The sequence below is a fragment of the Geotrypetes seraphini genome, chromosome 8, assembly GCF_902459505.1.
Source record: "Geotrypetes seraphini chromosome 8, aGeoSer1.1, whole genome shotgun sequence".
Taxonomy (NCBI): Eukaryota; Metazoa; Chordata; class Amphibia; order Gymnophiona; family Dermophiidae; genus Geotrypetes; species Geotrypetes seraphini.
Window position 1 is genome coordinate 99,299,796 of NC_047091.1, and position 19,986 is coordinate 99,319,781.

The 19,986-nt window shown below is 43.5% G+C and overlaps 1 protein-coding gene across 6 annotated transcripts in view; it reads left to right on the forward strand.

The window, feature by feature from the left end:
• MAST3 (microtubule associated serine/threonine kinase 3) overlaps positions 1–18,309 on the forward strand; it is a 254,908-nt gene extending 236,599 nt beyond the window's left edge. For all 6 annotated transcript variants that reach the window (XM_033954928.1, XM_033954927.1, XM_033954930.1 and 3 more), the window contains 4 exons: positions 3,020–3,142; positions 4,691–4,827; positions 7,913–8,094; positions 15,910–18,309. In XM_033954928.1, the coding sequence (XP_033810819.1) occupies positions 3,020–3,142; positions 4,691–4,827; positions 7,913–8,094; positions 15,910–16,958 (1,491 nt within the window). In that variant the 3' untranslated portion in view covers positions 16,959–18,309. The remainder of the gene's footprint in view (positions 1–3,019; positions 3,143–4,690; positions 4,828–7,912; positions 8,095–15,909) is intronic.
• The last annotated feature ends 1,677 nt before the right edge of the window (positions 18,310–19,986 follow it).

Genomic DNA, 19,986 nt, shown 5'->3' on the forward strand with positions numbered 1-19,986 from the left:
ACAGGTTGCAGCTCTCTCCTCTCTTCAGAAAAAAAACCAAGCAGAACAGAGATAAAATACTTAAAAAGTTTCTAATAATAGTTTACCCATACAAAAATATCCATTTAACCTTGCACAATAGACACCCTTCTTTCAGCACACTGATCTTTTCTCTTTAGCTGTTATAAGCATTTTATATGTACAAATGTTTACTGTTAGTGACCCCTTTTCTCACAGTAAGTTCAATAATTTGCATATGGCTGCACCTTTCCTCTTAGCAACACACTGAGGAATTAGAAAGCAATATATCTCTGCTTGCTTGCCTGCCTGCACATCAAATCCTGTCTCTCACTTAATACCTCTGTATAATGTTTATATATTGCATAGTCTATATAAGAGCTTTTCCTTCAAATGGTACCTGAGTATCAAAGGGATAAAATAATTTGCGATAGGATCAAGGCAAGTGGCAGAAGCAGTGCCTGAACTTTGTTCTCTTGGTTCCCAAATCTTTCAATTGACCACAAGGTTATGCAGTATGCATCCTCTTCCCTCAATCTGAGAGAATATGTTGTGCACTATTTTAATGATATACAAGTACCTTCAAGTAGAGAAAATAACTTCAAGTAATTTCCCCCCCCCCACCTCTTTTTTTTCTTTTCTTTGATTTGTCATGTCATAACACCCAGCATTTTCTGATGTCACTCCTGCCACTAGGAGGAGAGAATAATTTACAAGGTGTTCTCTCAGTATGAGAGCATCTTGCACTGTTCCTTTTGAATGGGGAAGGTTGAAATGTCTCTCTAGAACAGTGTATCACAAACTGTGTGCCGCGGCATATTCCAAGTGTGCCGCGAGACACCGGCAAGGAGGAGAGGCGCCGGCTGACTGCTTACAGGACGTGCCTCGCGGCGAGAGGCATGTCCTGTAGGCTGTTAGCCAGCACTCTCCTCCTCTCCCCCACCAGCAAAGGGACAGGTTCAGGATCCGGCTGGAAGGTCTCTGCGCACATGTGGATGTTGACATGATGACATCACACATGCGTGTGACATTATCACTTCAACATCTGCACACTTCTGGGTGCCTTCCGGCCACGGCATTGGGTTTAGTGTGCTCCGGTGCCAAAACGTTTGCTGGACACTGCTCTAGAACAGTGTTCTTCAACCGCCAGTCTGTGGACTGGTGCCGGTCCGCAGAAATTTCCTGCCAGTCCACAGGGCTGACACATGCATCAGGCCCCAGACAGTGCTCTTCAGCCGCCAGTTCACGGTGCGATCAATATAGTGTTGTCTTCGGGCCAGCTCCCTCTTACTCAGTGCTGCAGTGCACAAAGCCATGGGCAGAGGCTCCTACATGCATCCTGCGCCTGAACTGGAAGCCTTCTCTCTGATGTCGCAGAGGGAAGGCTTCCGGATGAGGTGTGGGACACGCAAGGAGACACTGCCCATGGCTTTGTGCACTGCAGCACTGAGGAAGAGGAAGCCGGCCCAAAGATAACACCGGGGGGCAGGCCAGAAGGCAAGGCACAGCATGGACGGAGGGATACAACAATGGCAGGGGGAATGATTTTATTTTTTAATTTGGTGATTAATTTACATCTGCTGTCTGTTCAGGAAGAAATGCATTTGTTTCTTTTCCTCTGGGGTTGTACTGCATGCAGAGTCTTGCACCTTAGGGTTTGTTTGTATATATTAGTACTTTTAGTTTTTGGTCCCGTATATGCATGGGGTTATCTGTGTTCTGTAGGAATGAATATTGAGAAGCATACAGTGTGCTTTGTGTAGTTTAATTTTGTGGTTAATCATTATGTATTGTTAATACGATTATACAGTATTGTGTGTGTGTGTGTACAGTATATATGAAAAATGAATGGAAAAAAATGGTGTTACAATTAGTACTATTATGGGGGCTTGGTCTGGGGTGGAGATTGGGTAGAGATGGGTGGAGTTTGGCCCACGATTTAGCCCTGTGTTCTTCAACTGCCGGTCCATGGACCAATGCCAGTCCACAAAATAATTATTTTATTTCCGCCGGTCCATAGGTGTCAAAAGGTTGAAGAACACTGCTCTAGAAGGTCAAAAATTGGTAGTGGAGATCCACGCTGAAACAAAACCTAATTCTAGTCTGGGGTCTCCCTTGTTTTGTTTTCAAAGTTGAATTTTTACTTCATCATCCCCGCATAAGAAATTTTTATTCAGCTCCATTTTTGTCTTGCTCAATTGGAACTAGTCTCTTAGGCATCTAATGTATGCATTTTCTTCTGTGTATAACATTCACTTTGGCAGCTTTAGTAGTAACAGCCCTTGATTAAGAACACAGACTGCAGCTCTTTGGAGCATGGTATGTGTGCACCTTTGTTCTGGCCTGTAAGTGTTACCACAGTAGTAGAGACTCTGTCCATACCCCATCTCCTCTCACTACCTTCTGGCAGGTAGCAGGGAGTGGGAAAGAGTACAGCCCAAGAACTTAAGCCAGAACTGGAAATTAAATTCAAGTCATCTGCATAGCACTGCCACTAAACCACTGAACCAGTCTGTGGTTGGTTTGTTTAATAGATGCCCTTCATGGAATCTAGAGCTCAGAGCCACTATAAGCTGAATATAAGATTTTCTGTCCTTCTGTACTTGCTATTTTTATGCTAGAAAATATATGAAGGAGGGAGTTTGAGGGAGTCTGCGGGATTTCACCAGATTGATCACATCCTATATCCAGGCAAAAATAAGGTCACTAGATCCATTTCATTTTCTTGGTGTATGAAATAATTAGCTTTATTTTAAATTGGTGAAAATTCTTTAAAGGTGCGGTACCTATGTGGGTGAGACCACGGTGTTTAACTAAACTTAAAAGAGTGCTTAACATTTTCTGTACCTGAAATGCACAAGATTATTAACACAGTAGCCAAAATTCAGTCTTCTGCAGTTGTCTTCAACCCTGTTTTCTTCCTTTTGTTGAACCTCTGAGCAAATTGTGTAACCATGGGTTTATGTAGGCTGCTGTGGGGAAGAAAGGGAGAGTGGCTGATTGCATCCTTCTATGCTTTTAGAGCGTGGAAGAGGGGAGTCCGGCCCATGAGGCTGGTCTGAGAACCGGGGACCTCATCACGCATGTCAATGGAGAGTCTGTTTTGGGCCTGGTCCACATGGATGTAGTGGAGCTCCTGCTCAAGGTAACCTGACTGCTTAATATGCTCACTGGGAGGAGAAAGTGTTTATATAAATTCTTTATTTCCATGCTGGCATAGATAGAAATAGTGATGAAGGATATATAAAATTAACTAGTCTTTAAGCCCTTTACATTAATGGGTGCTAGAATATATGTCTCTCTGTCTTTCTTTCTTTCTGTCTCTCTCCCTCCCGCTGTCTTTCTTTCTGTCTGTCTGTCTCTCTCCCTTTCCCTTTTTGTCTTGTCTGTCTTTCTGTCTCTCTCCCTGCCCCTATGTCTTTCTTCCTTTCTTTCTGTCTCCCTCCTGCTATCTTTCTCCCTCCCTCCCGCTGTCTGTCTTTCTATCTGTCTCTCTCCCTGCCCCCTATGCAGCAGCAGCATTTCCCTCCCCCCACTTCTCTGTGCAGCAGCATTCCCTCTCCATCCATTTCCCTGTGCAGCAGTATTTCCCTCCCTCCACCCCACTTCTCTGTGCAGCAGCAGCATTTCCCTCCCCCCACTTCCCTGTGCAGCAGCCGCAGCAGCAGCATTCCCTCCCCCTCCATTTCCCTGTGCAGCAGCATTTCCCCCACCCCACTTCCCTGTGCAGCAGCAGCATTTCCCTCCCCAACCCCACTTCCCTGTGCAGCAGCAACAGCATTTCCCTCCCCCTCCATTTCCCTGTGCAGCAGCAGCAGTATTTCCCTCCCCCTCCACTTCTCTGTGCAGCAGCAGCATTTCCCTCCCCCCCACTACCCTGTGCAGAAGCCGAAGCAGCATTCCCCTCCCCCTCCACTTCTCTGTGCAGCAGCAGCAGCGGTATTTCCCTCCCCCTCCACGTCCCTGTACAGCAGCAGCAGCATTCCCCCCTACCCCCCTTCCCTTTCCAAGGTCTGGCCTGATCCCCTCCCCTCCATTCCCGCGGTCTGGCCGGCTCCCATAGTCTCTTGCCGGAGTTTATTTTTAAATTTTAAGGTACCGCAGCGGCTCCTCACACGATCCCCGCCTGTGTCAGAAGCCTTCTATGCCGCAGGTGCGGCTCGTGAGAGGATCTGCCGCGGCGGCTTTTAACTTAAAAATAAACTTCATCCGGTAGGGCCGTATTTCCTGAATGGAGGACTGCCACTTCGATGGCTTGAGGAGGTGGAGAGCAAGAAGGCCAGCACTTTTTAATTTCTCTGTCGGCCACTGGCACAGCTAAGCGCACATGCGCACTCCTGCTGCCCACGGCCCTACGGATCACGCAGGTAGGAGTGCGCATGCGCACTTAGCATTTTATTATAGTAGATGGCCATGATATGCATCTGTGGAAGAATATTGATCCTGTTCCTGTAGTGATTCCGGTTTATTCCAGTCCTAGTTGTAGCCACACTGAAATTGGATTTGTAGTTTTCTGTTAATAAGGAGATCAGGAGCTACAAGCCTATGCATGTGGGATAGTGGGTGGAGGAAGGAAACAAAACAGAGTCAGCCCATCTCGTGAAAATAATAAATATATGAGAGAGAGAGAGAGAGAGAGAAAGCTCATGTTTGTTTTCAATTCTGATCTCTCACCGTATCCTTTCGGGTGCAGAGTGGGAATAAGGTGGCACTGAGAACCACACCGCTAGAAAACACCTCCATCAAGATTGGGCCTGCTAGGAAAAACAGCTCCAAGGGCAGGATGGCACGGAGGAACAAGAAAAACAGAAGGCGGGACGGACAGGACAGGTGCGTGACCACATCATGATGCAGGCTTTTCAAAAAACATGTGGTTATCATGCCTATAGTTTGCCTCCACTCCTTATATATATGGGCTCCCTTTATATATATATGGTTCCCCTTAACTGTATCCATGACATCCTGTTTGTCTGTCTTGCCTGTTTAGATTGTAAGCTCTTTCTAGCAGAAACTGTTTTCTTATTTTTTGTGACTCTGTGCAGCACTGCATGCGTCTGGTAGCGCTATAGAAATAATTAATAGTAGTTGTGGTAGTAGTAGTGGCTCTACCAGAACAGGAGCATTCAGCTCCAGAAAATGCTTTTTTAGGGGGTTTTAATTACTAATGGCTTGAACTTTTTGAAAAACCTGTGCCCTCCTTCCCTGTCTGACCAGGATGTAAAGGGAGCTGAGGCTGATGCCAACAGCAGGTGGAAGATGCTGCTCACACCAGCAAATGTTTCAAAAGGTGAACGGGGGGGGGGGGGGGGCAGGAGGCGCACGGTGTGGAGATGCCAGGCGCCACCACCCTTCATTACACTGCTGGGCTATAATACCAAGAAATTTGCTCCATTAAGCAGAAATAATAGCACATTTTTAAAACGAAGCTTTATGTAATCAGTGACTTTGAGGAACACCAGGATGGGCTTTTAAAAAAAATTTAAAATTATTTTCTAATAAAGCACAAAAAAATTATGGGACAAACTTAAATTTGCACAATTTTTCTAACTTTAGGTTTTTCTGGACAGCCCTAGGAAGGCGGTGGTGTGCCCCTGGTAAAACATTTCAAACTAATCTCCCCTTTTACAAAGCTGCACAGCAACAGCCCCAAATCCCTTTAAATCCCTATGGGCTTTGGGATAGTTACTGCAGTGGCCCGCGCTAAATGGCTTTGTAAAAAAGGCCCTAAGTATAGATAAGATATAGAATTACTATGTGTAAAACTGAATGCTATCTCTTGAGAGAATGAGTGAAGTCTGGTCTTACCTTTTTATAGAGTTCTCTTTTAATTTTCTTTTCTTTTTGGATTGAAAACTTGTAAGCTGCTCTGATCTGGTAAGGGTGGGTGGTATATCAAATATTTTAAATAAATATAAATGTACTGATAGTCTAGGGACCACTGCATATCTATGGGAAAACTGAATAAACCAGATTACTACAGATCTCTATACAGAAACTGCATGCTAAGAGAATGCCCAACCTCTTTCACACAAGCAGAACACAGACCCTCACCAAATAAAAACAAAAGTGACCATGAACTGAAAACAGAAGTATATAGACGGATATTAAACTGAAACCCCAAGAAGTCAGACTCCTGCATTTAATACAAGATCAGAAAAAAAGAAATATTCCCCCCACCCATATTGCACACATATAGTATAAAGGCAGCATATATACACAGTGGCATAGTAAGTGGGGGCTGTCTGCCCCGGGCACAGTCTTCTTCAGGGCACTGACACCCCTCTTGCTTTTTGCCTCCCTCCTTCCCCTGCCGCCCACCCCTTCCCTTCCCCCCCTTCCTTTTTCACTTTGATATGAGCAGCCAAGAACTTGCTGCTCGCATGGGCTTCAGTGCTCTCTGAAGTCACTTCCGGGACCCGCACTTAGGAAGTGACGTCAGGTAGAGCGCTGAAGCCAATGTGAGCAGCAAGTTTGTGGCTCCTCGTTCCGAAGATTAAAAGGTACAGGGAAGGGGGTGCATGCGGGGGGGGGGGGGAAGAGAGGGGTGCCACTCATCTCTGCTACACCACTGTAGGCACATTACAAAACCTGATATTCCAAGATCATTTTAATTTTTTAATTGTACTGGTCCCAGGTTCTGGTTTTGGCTTTCCTCTGTTTATCTTTCTCCAAGGACCAGAACGTATGTAGGTAAGGCTAGTCTCAGTTAGGGTGCTGGTCTTTGACCTAGGGGCCACCACGTGAGCGGACTGCTGGGTACGATGGACCACTGGTCTGACCCAGCAGCGGCAATTCTTATGTTCTTATCGCAGTAGACAACACAGGCTACAATCCTGAATCTTAAGAGTAGAAATTGATAACCACCTATCCATGAAAGCCACATAAAATCAATAATAAAACCAACTTTCCTTGTGATTAAAAATCTAAGACCCATCAGACAATACTTTGAAACGGAGGCTTTCCGAATTTTAGTGCAATCTATCTCAACTAGACTATTGTAATATAACACTAGTTCTTTGCTCTAAAACATTGATATCATATCTACAACTAGCTCAAAATGCAGCAGTATGACTCGTATACAGATTCTGAAAATTGGAACTACCCATAACCGCAAGGATCAAGTTTAAATTAGGGATCATTGCCTTTAAGATCTTAAGAGGGACTGCTCCCGAATACCTAACAGAGTCGGCCATCATACTCCAGGGTGCCTCCAACAGATATTCCACCAGAAATCTTTTCCACTTATAATTCCCAGCATGCAATAAATATAAAGTCTACCAGGCAAATTACTTTATCCATCCAATATCAATTAGCAAAATGCTGGAACCAACTACCATTTACACTATGTTCTTGTAACTACTACCTCAGATTCAGAAACTTTTAAAAGCATTTCTCTACCAAGACAGGGAGCCAAACCTAAAGTAACTGAAATGGGAACTGTAGAAGCCCATTTCCAAATTGTTTAATGCAACTCCTGAGATAAAACAAAGAGCCAGTGATGACCTACTTGTATGTATTAATAGTTGTACTGATCTACCTGTACTAGCAATCCTGTTGAATATCTGGATCAGTCTCTTCATTATAACTTCCTGGGTATCTGACACAACCTCTTTTAATGTAATCCGAACTTGAACTGAATAGGGAAAGGCAGAATAGAAAACCTGATTAACTTAATATCTTTCCTTAACTGTGTTTCCAGGGTCTCTTGTCCTGTATCTTCCATTTCTCCTTTTTTCCTATCTTCACTTTCAAAAGCTAATGCTAAAATTACTTCTGAGCCCTTATTGGGAATCAGACTGAGTATACTTTCTGCATGACAGTGTCAACCAAAGGCATTGCTGTTGTTACCACTGTAACAACTTGATTTTCCTGTGCAGTGATTTACATTTTTCCTTTACTTTCCCCTTCTTTAAAGGAGGCGTTCACTCTTTAAGAAGGCGCCCAAGCAGATGAGTATGCTGCACACCAGCCGAAGTTTCTCCTCGGGCCTTCACCATTCGCTGTCTTCCAGTGAAAGCTTGCCAGGCTCTCCTACTCACAGCCTGTCTCCAGGACCCTCTACACCTTGCCGGAGCCCCGCTCCTGATCTGCCACCTGGTAGGCCTTTGTGAAGCCTAATGGTTTTGAGGCTGGCTGCAATTGTAATTCTGTGGCACAGACACCCTCTTTTTAAATGTATGGGGTTCTTTTGTTCTGGATGTGTCTTTTGTTTGTTTTTGTTTTTGTTTTTTTCTTTATGCGACAACTATCATTTGCTCACGGTCTAACTCAGGAGTGTCAAATGTCGGTCCTTGAGGGCCGCAATCCAGTCGGGTTTTCAGGATTTCCCCAATGAATATGCATGAGATCTATTTGCATTCACTGCTTTCATTGTATGCTAATAGATCTCATGCATATTCATTGGGGAAATCCTGAAAATCAGACTGGATTGCGGCCCTCGAGGACTGACATTTGACTTCCCTGGTCTAACTGATCTGGGGCCATTCTTAAATATCAACCAAAAGATGTGTCATAATCAACAAATTCCAAATATATGTATAAAAGGGTACAAACAAGCTGAAAGCTGCTGAAAGTCCTATTCCTTGAAGAATCTGTGAGTTTAAAGCTAAGTGATACGTGCTGGCCACCATCGGTTGGACCTCTGCTGCTGTTCTTTAAAGATAAGTTATGTGGAGGGATATTTTTGATATAACATCCAAATGCAGGGATAAAGGTCCGCAAAACTCTGAAAAATCCAATCCATAATCAAAAATGAAGGGAAATGTCCAAAGTGTTTTGAAAATACCCCACAGAAACGTAAATAAAATGCACATCTAAAGGAGATGTGACTATTCGGCAATAAATGTTGCTGTGGTTTGAAAATACATCGTTGTGAAACATCCATGTATTTCCTGGTCTGGAAAACATCCGTGATAATGTCAAGACATTCCCATGATGGCTATACATGTATATATAGCACTACACAAGGAGGAATGTCTCCTTGTAAGAGTCAGAGGAATTTTGGAGAGGAAAGATAGTGGATAGAGAGAGAGAGAGCAGACAGTGGGTCTATATCAGTGGTCTCAAACTCAAACCCTTTGCAGGGCCACACTTTGGATTTGTAGGTACTTGGAGGGCCGCAGAAAAAATAGTTAATGTGTTATTAAAGGAATGACAATTTTGCATGAGATAAAACTCTTTGTAGTTTAGAAATCTTTCCTTTTGGCTAAGTCTTAATAATAATATTGTCATTTATAGCTAAAGAGACATATGATCAAGAAACTGTTTTATTTTACTTTTGTGATTATGATAAACATACCGAGGACCTCAAAATAGTACTTGGCGGGCCGCATGTGGCCCCCCGGGCCGCAAGTTTGAGACCACTGGTCTATATCCATCTGAAGGGAGCCTAGTTATTCCCGTCCAGAAGACCAAGACCCTGGTACTCTTGTACCTTCATTACAGGAGGCACATCTTTAAATATAATCACCACTTGTCCCTCCATAGCATCTGTGATGGCTTGGAGAAACATCCAGAGCAGCCTATAAAGGTGAGTTTGAAGCTTTGCCTCCCACAGCACCACTCATGTGCAAGCACCAGACACAGGCAGAATGTGATTGCAATACATAGAACTGCTGTAGTCCTTACAAAGGAAAAAAAAAAGACCATTATGCAAAGTACAATTTCCTGAATAGGACATGAGGAGCTATTATACTGTCCCCTCCCCCATTCCTTGCTAACATGAGTGGCCCCACAGATGTCCATCCCACATCTACATAGAAACATAGAAATAGACGGCAGATAAGGGCCAAGGCCCATCTAGTCTGCCCACCCCAATGACCCTCCCCTACCTTTCTCTGTGAATAGATCCCACATGTCTATCCCATTTGGCCTTAAAATCAGGCACGCTGCTGGCCTCAATAACCTGAAGTGGAAGACTATTCCAGCGATCAACCACCCTTTCAGTGAAAAAGAATTTCCTGGTGTCCCCGTGCAGTGTTGGGAGCAGTTCAACAAAGTAAAGTGAGCCATCGCAGACCACGCCCATCTATCCCCATTGACCTTTTCCACCTCCCAGGAATAGTGTATATCATCCATACAAAGTCCACTACCCTAGCTAACAACCCCTCTGTGCTGTGCAATCCCTCTCCCCAGTCCTCCTGCATGCAGCCTATTGCCATCTGTCCCAGGCCATGTGAGGAGCATCACACAGCATGTCTAAACTAAGAAGGCCTATCACCTGACCCCCATTCTTCAACAACCTGGGCTTAAGAACATAAGAATAGCCTTACTGGGTCAGACCAAAGGTTCAAGAAGCCCACTAGCCCATTCTTATGGTGGCCAATCCAGGACTCTAGTACCTGACCAAAACCCAAAGAGTAGCAACATTTCATGCAACCGATTCAGGGCAAGTAGTGGCTTGCCCCATGTCTTTCTCAATAACAGACTATGGACTTTTCCTACAGGAAATTGTCGAAACCCTTCTTAAAACCAATTACGCTATCCGCTCTTACCACAACCTCTGGCAACGCGTTCCAGAGTTTAACTATTCTCTGAGTGAAAAAATATTTCCTCCTATTGGTTTTAAAAGTATTTCCCTGTAACTTCATCAGGTGTTCCCTAGTCTTTGTAATTTTTGACGGAGTGAAAAATCGATCCACTTGTACCCGTTCTACTCCACTCAAGATTTTGTAGACTTCAATCATATCTCCCCTCAACTTTTCCAAGCTGAAGAGCCCTAACTGTTTTAGTCTTTCCTCATACGAGAGGCGTTCCATCCCCTTTACCATCTTGGTTGCTCTTCTTTGAACCTTTTCTAGCGCCACTATATCTTTCTTGAGATAAGGAGACCTGAACTGAACGTAATACTCCAGGTGAGGTCGCACCATGGAGCGATACAGGGGCATTATAACATTTGTAGTCTTGTTAACCATCCCTCTTTTAATAATTCCTAGAATCATGTTTGCTTTTTTGGCCGCCAACACACATTGGGCGGAAAGTTTCATCACATTGTCTACAATTACATCCAGTTCCTTTTCTTGGGTGCTAGCATCTGGTAACTGTGGTTTGGGTAACTTTGCATTTGTCCATATTAAATTTCATAATTTCATCTGCCACTTGGTCACCCAGTCTTCCAATTTCCTAAGGTCTGCTTGCAATTTTTCACAATTCGCATGCATTTTAACAATTTTGAACAGTTTAGTGTCATCTGCAAATTTAATCACCTCACTCGTCATTCCAAATTCCATATCATTTATAACACCGGTCCCAGTACAGATCCCTGCAGCACTCCACTGTTTACTCTCCTCCATTGAGAAAAATGACCATTTAACCCTCTGTTTTCTATCCAATAACCAATTCCTAATCCACAACTGAACTTTGCCACCTATCCCATGACTCTTTAATTTTCTCAGGAGCCTCTCATGCGGAACTTTACAAAAGCTTTCTAAAAATCTAGATATACTACATCAACCAGCTCACCTTTATCCACATGTTTATTCACACCTTGAAAGAAGTCAAGCAAATTGGTGAGGTAAGATCTCCCTCGGCTGAACCCGTGCTGACTCTGTCTCATTAAACTTGTTTGTCTATGTGTTCCACAATTTTACTTTTTATCATTGTTTCCACCATTTTGCCCAGCATTGAAGTCAGGCTTACCAGTCTGTAATTTCCCAGATCTCCCCTTCAGTGTCCATTCAGACCTTGAGTCCCTGAAGTGCTGTTACAGGTATGTGTGCCAGGATGATCCCTAATTCATCTGGTGCATGATAGAGCCTCAGGGGACTACGTAAATACCACACACAGAGCACCCCTATAACCTCCCTGTCCCCTATGTAGTCCGCAGTGTGCATCTACCCTCCTTGCAGTGTTCCTACCATGTCCCCAAACCCTAAACAATGAGATGACATGTAAGTACCATAGAGGGGTGGAAGGCTTTGTCCACCCCCAGCCAATAAGTCAAAAGAGCATAGTGTGGGACACACTTCTCCCTAGGATGTTGTTACCATAATTGTAAACCTTTCACACACACAAGCCAAACTCTGGACCAGGCTGCAGCAGCCCCATCTGCCACAGACCAGCCTGCAACCAAGCAGGCATGGGAGGTGTTGGTGGAGGACCTAGGGGCCTGGAAGCTATCAGCCACCCCCCTGCAGGAGGTGGCTGAAGAGGAGCTTGAAGATCCCTGCAGGGACTTGCTGCTGCTGGAGGGGAATGAGGGAGAATAGCAGGAGTAACAGTAGCTCCACTGCCCCCCACCCCTGTGGCTGCACAACTGCCAGATGAAGTTGGCCAGCTTGACCTCTTAAACCAGCTCCCACATGTATAGAGAGGTCCTGCAGGAGCTCATATTACTGTTGCAGATGCTGGTGGCCCTCGTGCACAGGATCTTAGAGCGGTTCCCCCTCCTTGATGAGGCATCTAGATTTCACCGTTCAACCTCCTGGACTGTCCCCACCCCCCATATATAGTTCTGCAGCAAAGTATATTTTCCTACATATATAGTTTAACCATTGTTAAAGAAAGGCCTTTGTCTCCACTGTACACAAGGTGTGTAGAACCTAACATGCAAGGCTGCCTGATTCTGTGCTGTATAACTCAGACAAAGGCAGACTGCAAAAGTGTCTGGGGGGACACTATTCTTTTTTCTTGTTCTCGTTTCCTTTTTTCTTGGCTTATCTCAAATGTACAGTGCTTAGAACAGAAGTCTGGACAGTGTGGGTATGGGAGGAGAGAGGTGGCAGGCAGAGGAGCAGGGCTGGTTAAGTGAAGATTCGGACAGGGACACAGGTAATAGGGCAGAGTACAGTACTGGGGTTTAAGAAAGGATTGGACAATTTCCTGCTGGAAAAGGGGATAGAAGGGTATAAATAGAGGATTACTGCACAGGTCCTGGACCTGTTGGGCCGCCGCATGAGTGGACTGATGGGCATGATGGACCTCAGGTCTGACCCAGCAGTCAGCAACTCTCAGTAATTCAGACAAATGCTCGCTTCTTGCTGTCCAGTCTTAAACACAACCAAATCACTAATGGGTCAGAAGACAATTTGTTCCTAACCTTATTCCTTTTTAAAACAGGACTAAACTGGGTTTGTTTCAGGATACCTAAATGTTTCATTACTATCCATTATAATGACATAACAAGATGGCGGCCAGTTAAGTCATCAGTTGTGCTGTCTCCCTTATCCCGTTTATTTTATTTTTTTCCTTTACCCTACTTATTTGTTTTCAATATTTTATGTTTATTTTATTCTTTTATATGATCTATTTCACTTTTAAATTTTTTATGCCCCTGAAGTAACTAGCTCCTCAAAAAAAAAAAAAAATTAATATTAAGATCGATTTGACAGTTGGCTCCTGTCTAACGGTCAAGGGTGCTCTCTGCCTGCTACCGCCATCTGGTTCCACGGTGGCGATTCTGGCGTGCCGGCTCGGATGAAGGAATTGGAGTTGGCTCTTTGGTGGCGCAGACCTGCTTGCAGGGTTTGTGGCCAGGTGCCAGGACTGGTGGAAAAGGAAAGGAAGGAAATCGGCTGGGTGGTGAGACGGCAACATCGGCAGTGCTGCTGGAGCATGGTTCACCTCAGACGGCGACGGCATTTTTTTTTTGTATGGAGCTCCTTTTCACGAGCGGCAGCAGCTTTCTCTCTCTCTTCCCTCAAATCAAGAGGCACTGCTGAAAAACAAGATTTTCCACCATTGGAGTCAGGTTGGTTGGGAGGAGGACGGCACATCAAAGTGGGCTCAGATATGGTGCTTCTGAGGAGCCCCCTTCCACCACAGCCCGTCCAGGAATCAATTCTGGTGGCAGAGAGGGGAGAGAAAACAGCTGGCTGGGGCCGAAAGTGGAGGATCGGATGCTGGAGTTGAACCTGACTGCCTTCCAAATTACTGTTTGCCTGCCATACTTTCCCAGCATTGAGGGGTCTCTTTGTCTCCACTGGACTAGGATCTGACTGGAATTTATTTTATTTATTTATTTATTATGATTATAATTATTATTTATTATGATTAATTTTAATTTCTTAATCTTTTTAATTTATATTTATAATTAACTAGTATTTTTATTTTTAATGTAATCTTTGTTTTCATCCTCATTGAATGCTTGTTAGGATATACGTATCTTATCGCTATCTCTATCTTTCCTATCTTTAATGGAGTTCCTTTCATCAATCAATTGTTGCATTGTTAAACCGCTTAGGTCAGTGACATGCTGGAGTGGTATATCAAATCTTAATAAACATAAACGCACATCTCCTAACTGCTCACATCATGCCCATATTGATGACATTTTTCTTTCGACAATTAATGCTGTGGGATTTATTTTCTCCTTGTTTTGATTATACGCATTGGACATTTTTCAGATCGCCATCCATCTCCCCCATTCTCACATTAATTGGATGTTTTTGTTGGTTTTTTTTTTTTAATGAGTCCAGTTATAAACTGTAAGCACTTGATATTACAGATCAAAGTATGATTTTTGCTTTGAAGTAATTTACCCTTTCTAGTTTGGAGGTTAACAATGGTACTTCCAATGGGATTCTGAGGCTTTTTTTTCCCCTCTTTATACATGTATTTGGAATTTGTTGATTGTGACACAATCTTTTCATTTTTTGGTGAAACTTTTTGTGTTTGATAGTGTGTTTGGTTTCACGATCCTTGTTTTTTGGATTGTTTTGAACCATTCTAAAATATCCCAAGCACCAATATGATTATCTTTTTTTCTTAGAAAAATAGCATTTAGGTAAAGCAAAGCCACATGGAGGCAGCCACAAAAAGAAGATTTTTTTTTTGTCTGCCTGCTTATATTTTTTTCTTCCTTTAATTTTAGTTTGGTCCAGGGTTTCTGTGGGTGAGCTCAAGAATGCCATGATGGAAGAGTAGTTAAAAATAAAACAAAACAAAAACACAGTTGTATGCTGAGAATAAACATAACTCTGTTCAGGCTGAAAAACTTTTTTTTTTTGGGGGGGGGGGTAGTAGTAAGAATTATTCAGAGATTATAACTACAAGAAGTGCTGTGTGGAATCAAATATCATTACCTCTGGTCTTAGACCTCTGTGGTAAGTAGAACTACCGTGTTTCCCCGAAAATAAGACAGTGTCATATTAATTTTGGGCCCAATAGTGGACTTGAGTGTGATTAATTATTTTCACTATACTATTTTTCATTTAGTATGGTATCTGTGCTGTTAATATGCTTGGATGTTTATGGAAAATTGAATAAATATATAATTTTTTAAAAAAATTTGGGGCCCAAAAAATGCACCAAGGCTTATTTTCGGGATAGGTCTTATTTTTTTCAAGTACATGATCATCTCTCCCTTTCTCTCCTTCACCCCAATTCTTCCTCTTTCTTTTCTCTCCCCCACATGTGCAGCATCTTTCCTCCCCTCTCACCCATTCTTTTGTGCCTTCCCTCTGCAGCATCTTTCTATCTCTCCCTCCCATCCCTCATGCAACAGTACCCTTGCACAGCTTCTATCCCTCCCTTCCATGCAGCAGAACCGTTGAGCAGCCTCACCCCCACCATGCAGCTGAACCCCCCTCTGACCCTCCCATCTGAACCCCGCCTACCGCAAGACCTGCATACCTCCCTCTTCGTGGCCTTCTCCCACCAGGACCTTCCATGTGCCGTGTTACAGATGACATCATCAGTGATGCGGCAAAGGGAATGCCCCAGTGGGAGAAGGCCGCAAAGCAGCCTGTTTAGAGTGCTGCCAACACTGCTCTATGTAGGTCTCAGGATCGGCGGGTTAGGCTTCCGGAGACTAGGGCTTATTTTTGGGTAGGGCTTATATTAAGTACCTCGAAAATCATGCTAGGACTTATTTTCGGGGAAACAAGGTAGATATTTTTTTTTTTTTCCAATTTGTTATGAATCTTCTGGTGCTGATGAAGGATTATTTTGTTTGTATGTGTGTATGTTTGGCAGATGCAGTATCTCCACAAAGCACATCCCCATCTTCCAGCACTCCCAGCTCCCCGGCGGGCCACATCCGGCCGAGTTCCCTGCATGGGCTGGCCCCAAAGCTAAGCGGGCAGCGCTACAAGGTTGGCAGGAGGAAATCTACCAGCAGCATCCCTCCATCTCCTCTAGCATGCACTCCATCTCCAGCTGTGCAGGCCTCATCCCCACAGAGGTCACCCTCACCCTTGCTTGGTTACCCCAAGAGTGGCCCTCCTTTCCAAGGAAAGACCCTGTCTCCACCTGCCATTGTCCGGCAGGTATCCCGGCCCAGGAGCACTGAGCCCCCTCGCTCCCCTTTGCTGCAACGAGTGCAATCTGTTGAAAAGATGACTACATACCTAGCAGAGAAGAAAGCAGTAACTCTGTGTGGGCGCAAATTAGCCCTAGAAGTACTTGCAGGAGAGGGGACAGCTGAAACACTGGAGAATCCAGAGTCCCACTTGCACCATGGGGACCACTGCAGTACCACAGGAAGCCACCGAGCCAGAGTGGACTGGTCTGGAGACCAGGAGGTGGTTGTTATGAGGAGATTGAACCTCTCTGAACGTCGGGACTCTTTCAAGAAGCAGGAGGCTGTACAGGAAGTGAGTTTTGATGAGCCAGAAGCAGCATCTGTGCCCAGCCATGATGAAACTGAGGATTGCACATCTACACTGTGGAAACGCTGCCCTGTTTCAGCCGTTTGGCTAGAATCAAGGGCAGGAGGCTCACTAGAGTGGAGATGTCCCCCAGTGCCACAGATAGCAGTGCAGACCTCTGATTGTGACGAACAGGAAAAAGACTTGGTGGGGTGGGAATTTGGGGAGGAGGAGTCCTGTCCTGCTGTGGGAAGCAATTACCTCAAACAGGCTACAGTGCCAGAGTTCCATGGCCTTGCACCAGAGTATGAAGAAACTGCAGGGATCAGTGAGCCAATAGCTAGTGGGGGACTTGAGAGAGATAGAGAACCAATGAAGTCACAAGAGGTTGAGGGCCTCCAGTCAAGCCCTAAGAGTATCCAAGGACATAATTAATTGTCATTAAGGAAACAGATGAACCAGTTTCACAAAAGGACATGTTTACAGATGATTGATTAATAGAGAGTTGGTTTGGGTTTTTTTTTAATTTTCTGCATTTTGAAATATTGCGATATGCACAAGAAGAAAGATTATCTTCCCAAAAAGGGATGATTCATGCCTCTGCAGAACTGAATCCCCTGATGTTACATTCCCTAGGCTTTTTATATACAGTCTAACGTTTCTAGTGCTCTTATTTCTCCCTGATACATTTAGACTGTTTGAAAAAGACCTTAAAAAGAAACCTAAAAATATTTTTCTTTTCTTTTTTTTTTTCGGGTTTTTAGGTAGAAGAGAAATCTTTTGCTTACAAGAAAAAAAAAGTAATTCGGTTTTTTTAAAATGTTTTCTAAGGTAAATTGGAAGAAATTTTCTTTTAATATTATATACTCGGCAGTCTTTGGTTACCAAAGTTCTTGGAAGTAATTTAAAACTTTGTAAATAGAAGTGGGTGGGGAAATTGGGTCCCATTCATGTTAATTTATTGATTCGTATCAGCTGAGAAGCAAAGGTGAAGAATGCATGAAGGCATCTCAGCTCAGGGATTGTTTACTGTGAGGTTTTATTATTTTTTTAAGTGTTTTGGGGAAAAAGGTTTGAGTGTGTATGCATGGGTTTGATTTTTAAATTATGCTAATTGTAATAACTTCTGCAAAAATGCACTGTTATTTCAAAATGAGAAACAAATGTACATTTGTAAGGTCTGCTGGTTTTGGTCTTCCCCCCAATAAGCATCACCTTGCAATTTATAAAAGCTCTTTCTTAGGAGATGCTTTCTTTGAAACCCTGGCCTCATAAGAATAATTCTTCTTTATTTATAGGTCTGATCAAGAAACAATATATTGACCTGTTTTCCTATACATTAGTTACCTTTTTTCTTAAATATATTCTGTACAGTAACAGCTGAAGTCAAAACCATAAGTCCTTGGATCCTTATGCCTTACACTAACTCATTGGCAGATCTGTTACGAGGCATCAGCCACCTATAATGACAATTCCCAATACTCCTTTCCTTATCCCCACCACCTTTATTCCTGGTATTCTTTCACAGGTGTTCAAGATAATACATATCCTGGGGTTGAAGGAAAGGGGGATTTAAAAATGTCACTTCTCCATTCTTATAGAAGGGAGTAGAATCTTTTTTTATTTTTTTTCCTGGATTTATGTAAGCCCAGTTTTTCAAATAATGCATAAGGTGGTTTACTGCATTATTCAGCTACTAGTGCAATAATTTTATGGTCTAAGGGGCTCTTTTACAAAAGGAGCCTAGCACGTGAGAAAAAGCAACCGCTATGGTTGTACGGAAAGGGTGGTATATTAAATCCATGACCTTTTACCTCTCCATTTCCCATTAGTGTGTAAAACTGTAAATTACCTTTTTTTTTTGGGGGGGGGGGGTATTTTTATTTTAATTAGTTTTTGCAGGGGGGGGACATGCTGTGGTTGGAGAGTGGGCATGGAAGCATTATCTAGCTAGGGTGTTCACATTAGTGTGCACTAACCCCCAAATTGCACTGATGTGTACACACAACTGTCCAACAAGCCAAATTGGCACCAATAAGTGGCAATTAACACCTCAAAACTGGCGCTAATTTGCACTAGGAATTATGCACATAACTTGGTAGGCATATTCTATAAAGTGCTGCACGCCAGTTCTAGTGCATGAACCTGAAAAAGCGGTATGGCCAGGAAAGGAGCACAGATGTATCACGGGTGTTCCTAAAATTTATGCATGCTGTTATAGAATACTCCCGATGTGCACAGGCATAGCTGTTTAAGCCTGGTTTGCCTTGACCTAAATGGGTGCGCTTAAGTTATGATACTCACTGGCACTAAGCACGATTCTGTAAGGTGCACTAAGAACCATTGGAGTCAGCACCAGTTTTTTTGGGTGCCATATTTATAATATGGTCCTAACTGATTAACATGAGAACCTTTAGGCCTCTTACATAAGAGGCAGAAAGTGCTTGTATTTTGGTGTGTGTTGGTGTTTTTTTTTTATTTTTTTTGCAGGTAAACATTAATGCAAGACCTGCAAAGGGGATATGTTCGAGACTTTCAAGATACTGAAAGGAATTGACAAAATAGAACAGGAAAACAAATTATTTACAATGTCCAATGTGACACGGACAAGAGGACATTGACTGAGGCTAAGGGGGGGACAGGTCCAGGTCAAATATCATGAAGTTCTGCTTCACGCAGCGAGTGGTGGACACCTGGAATAGTCTCCCAGAGGAGGTTATTGCAGAATCCACCGTTCTAGATGCACATCTCCTTACGAGAGGCATAGAGGGATATGGATGACTAAAATTTTGCCAGGTGTACACCTGGCTGGGCCTCCACGTGTGCGGATCGCCGGACTTGATGGACCTAAGGTCTGATCCGGAGATGGCAGTTCTTATGTTCAAAGAAAAAAAATAAAGGCAAAAGCTATAAAAATGGGCCTCGGTAAATCTGGGCTTAGCACATGGGAAAGTCCTGTGTCAGAGCACGCTAAACCCAGATTTCAGTGCACCTTAGTAACAGAACCTCTAAGTGAGTGATCAAAGCATCAGGAGATAATGGCCTGCTCAAAGTTACAAAGAGTGTCAGTAAGGTTCCTGTTGGTTTGATGCTAGAGATGACCTATTGAGGCAAATACTAAAGACTCAATATTCAAAGTGAGTTAACTGAATCAGAGAGTCTCTTATGTTAACTCATACTGACCGGGCCATGAGGGAATATTCAGCATTCACCTGGATATTGCCACTGAATATGTCCTCTGACTTCTAAAGCCAAAACCAGCTATTGTGTGAGTGGTCTGGGAGTTGGCACTTCCCAGATAAGTGTTGATATTCAGCTCTTAACTGGTTAATGTAATTGGCCAAATAGGAGCACATAAATAGCAGTCATATCTTTATCCTTGGACAAGCAGACAACTATTCTCATATGTGGGTCATGTCATCCACAGAGCCCAGTATGAACAGAGTTAAAAGTGTCACTTTAA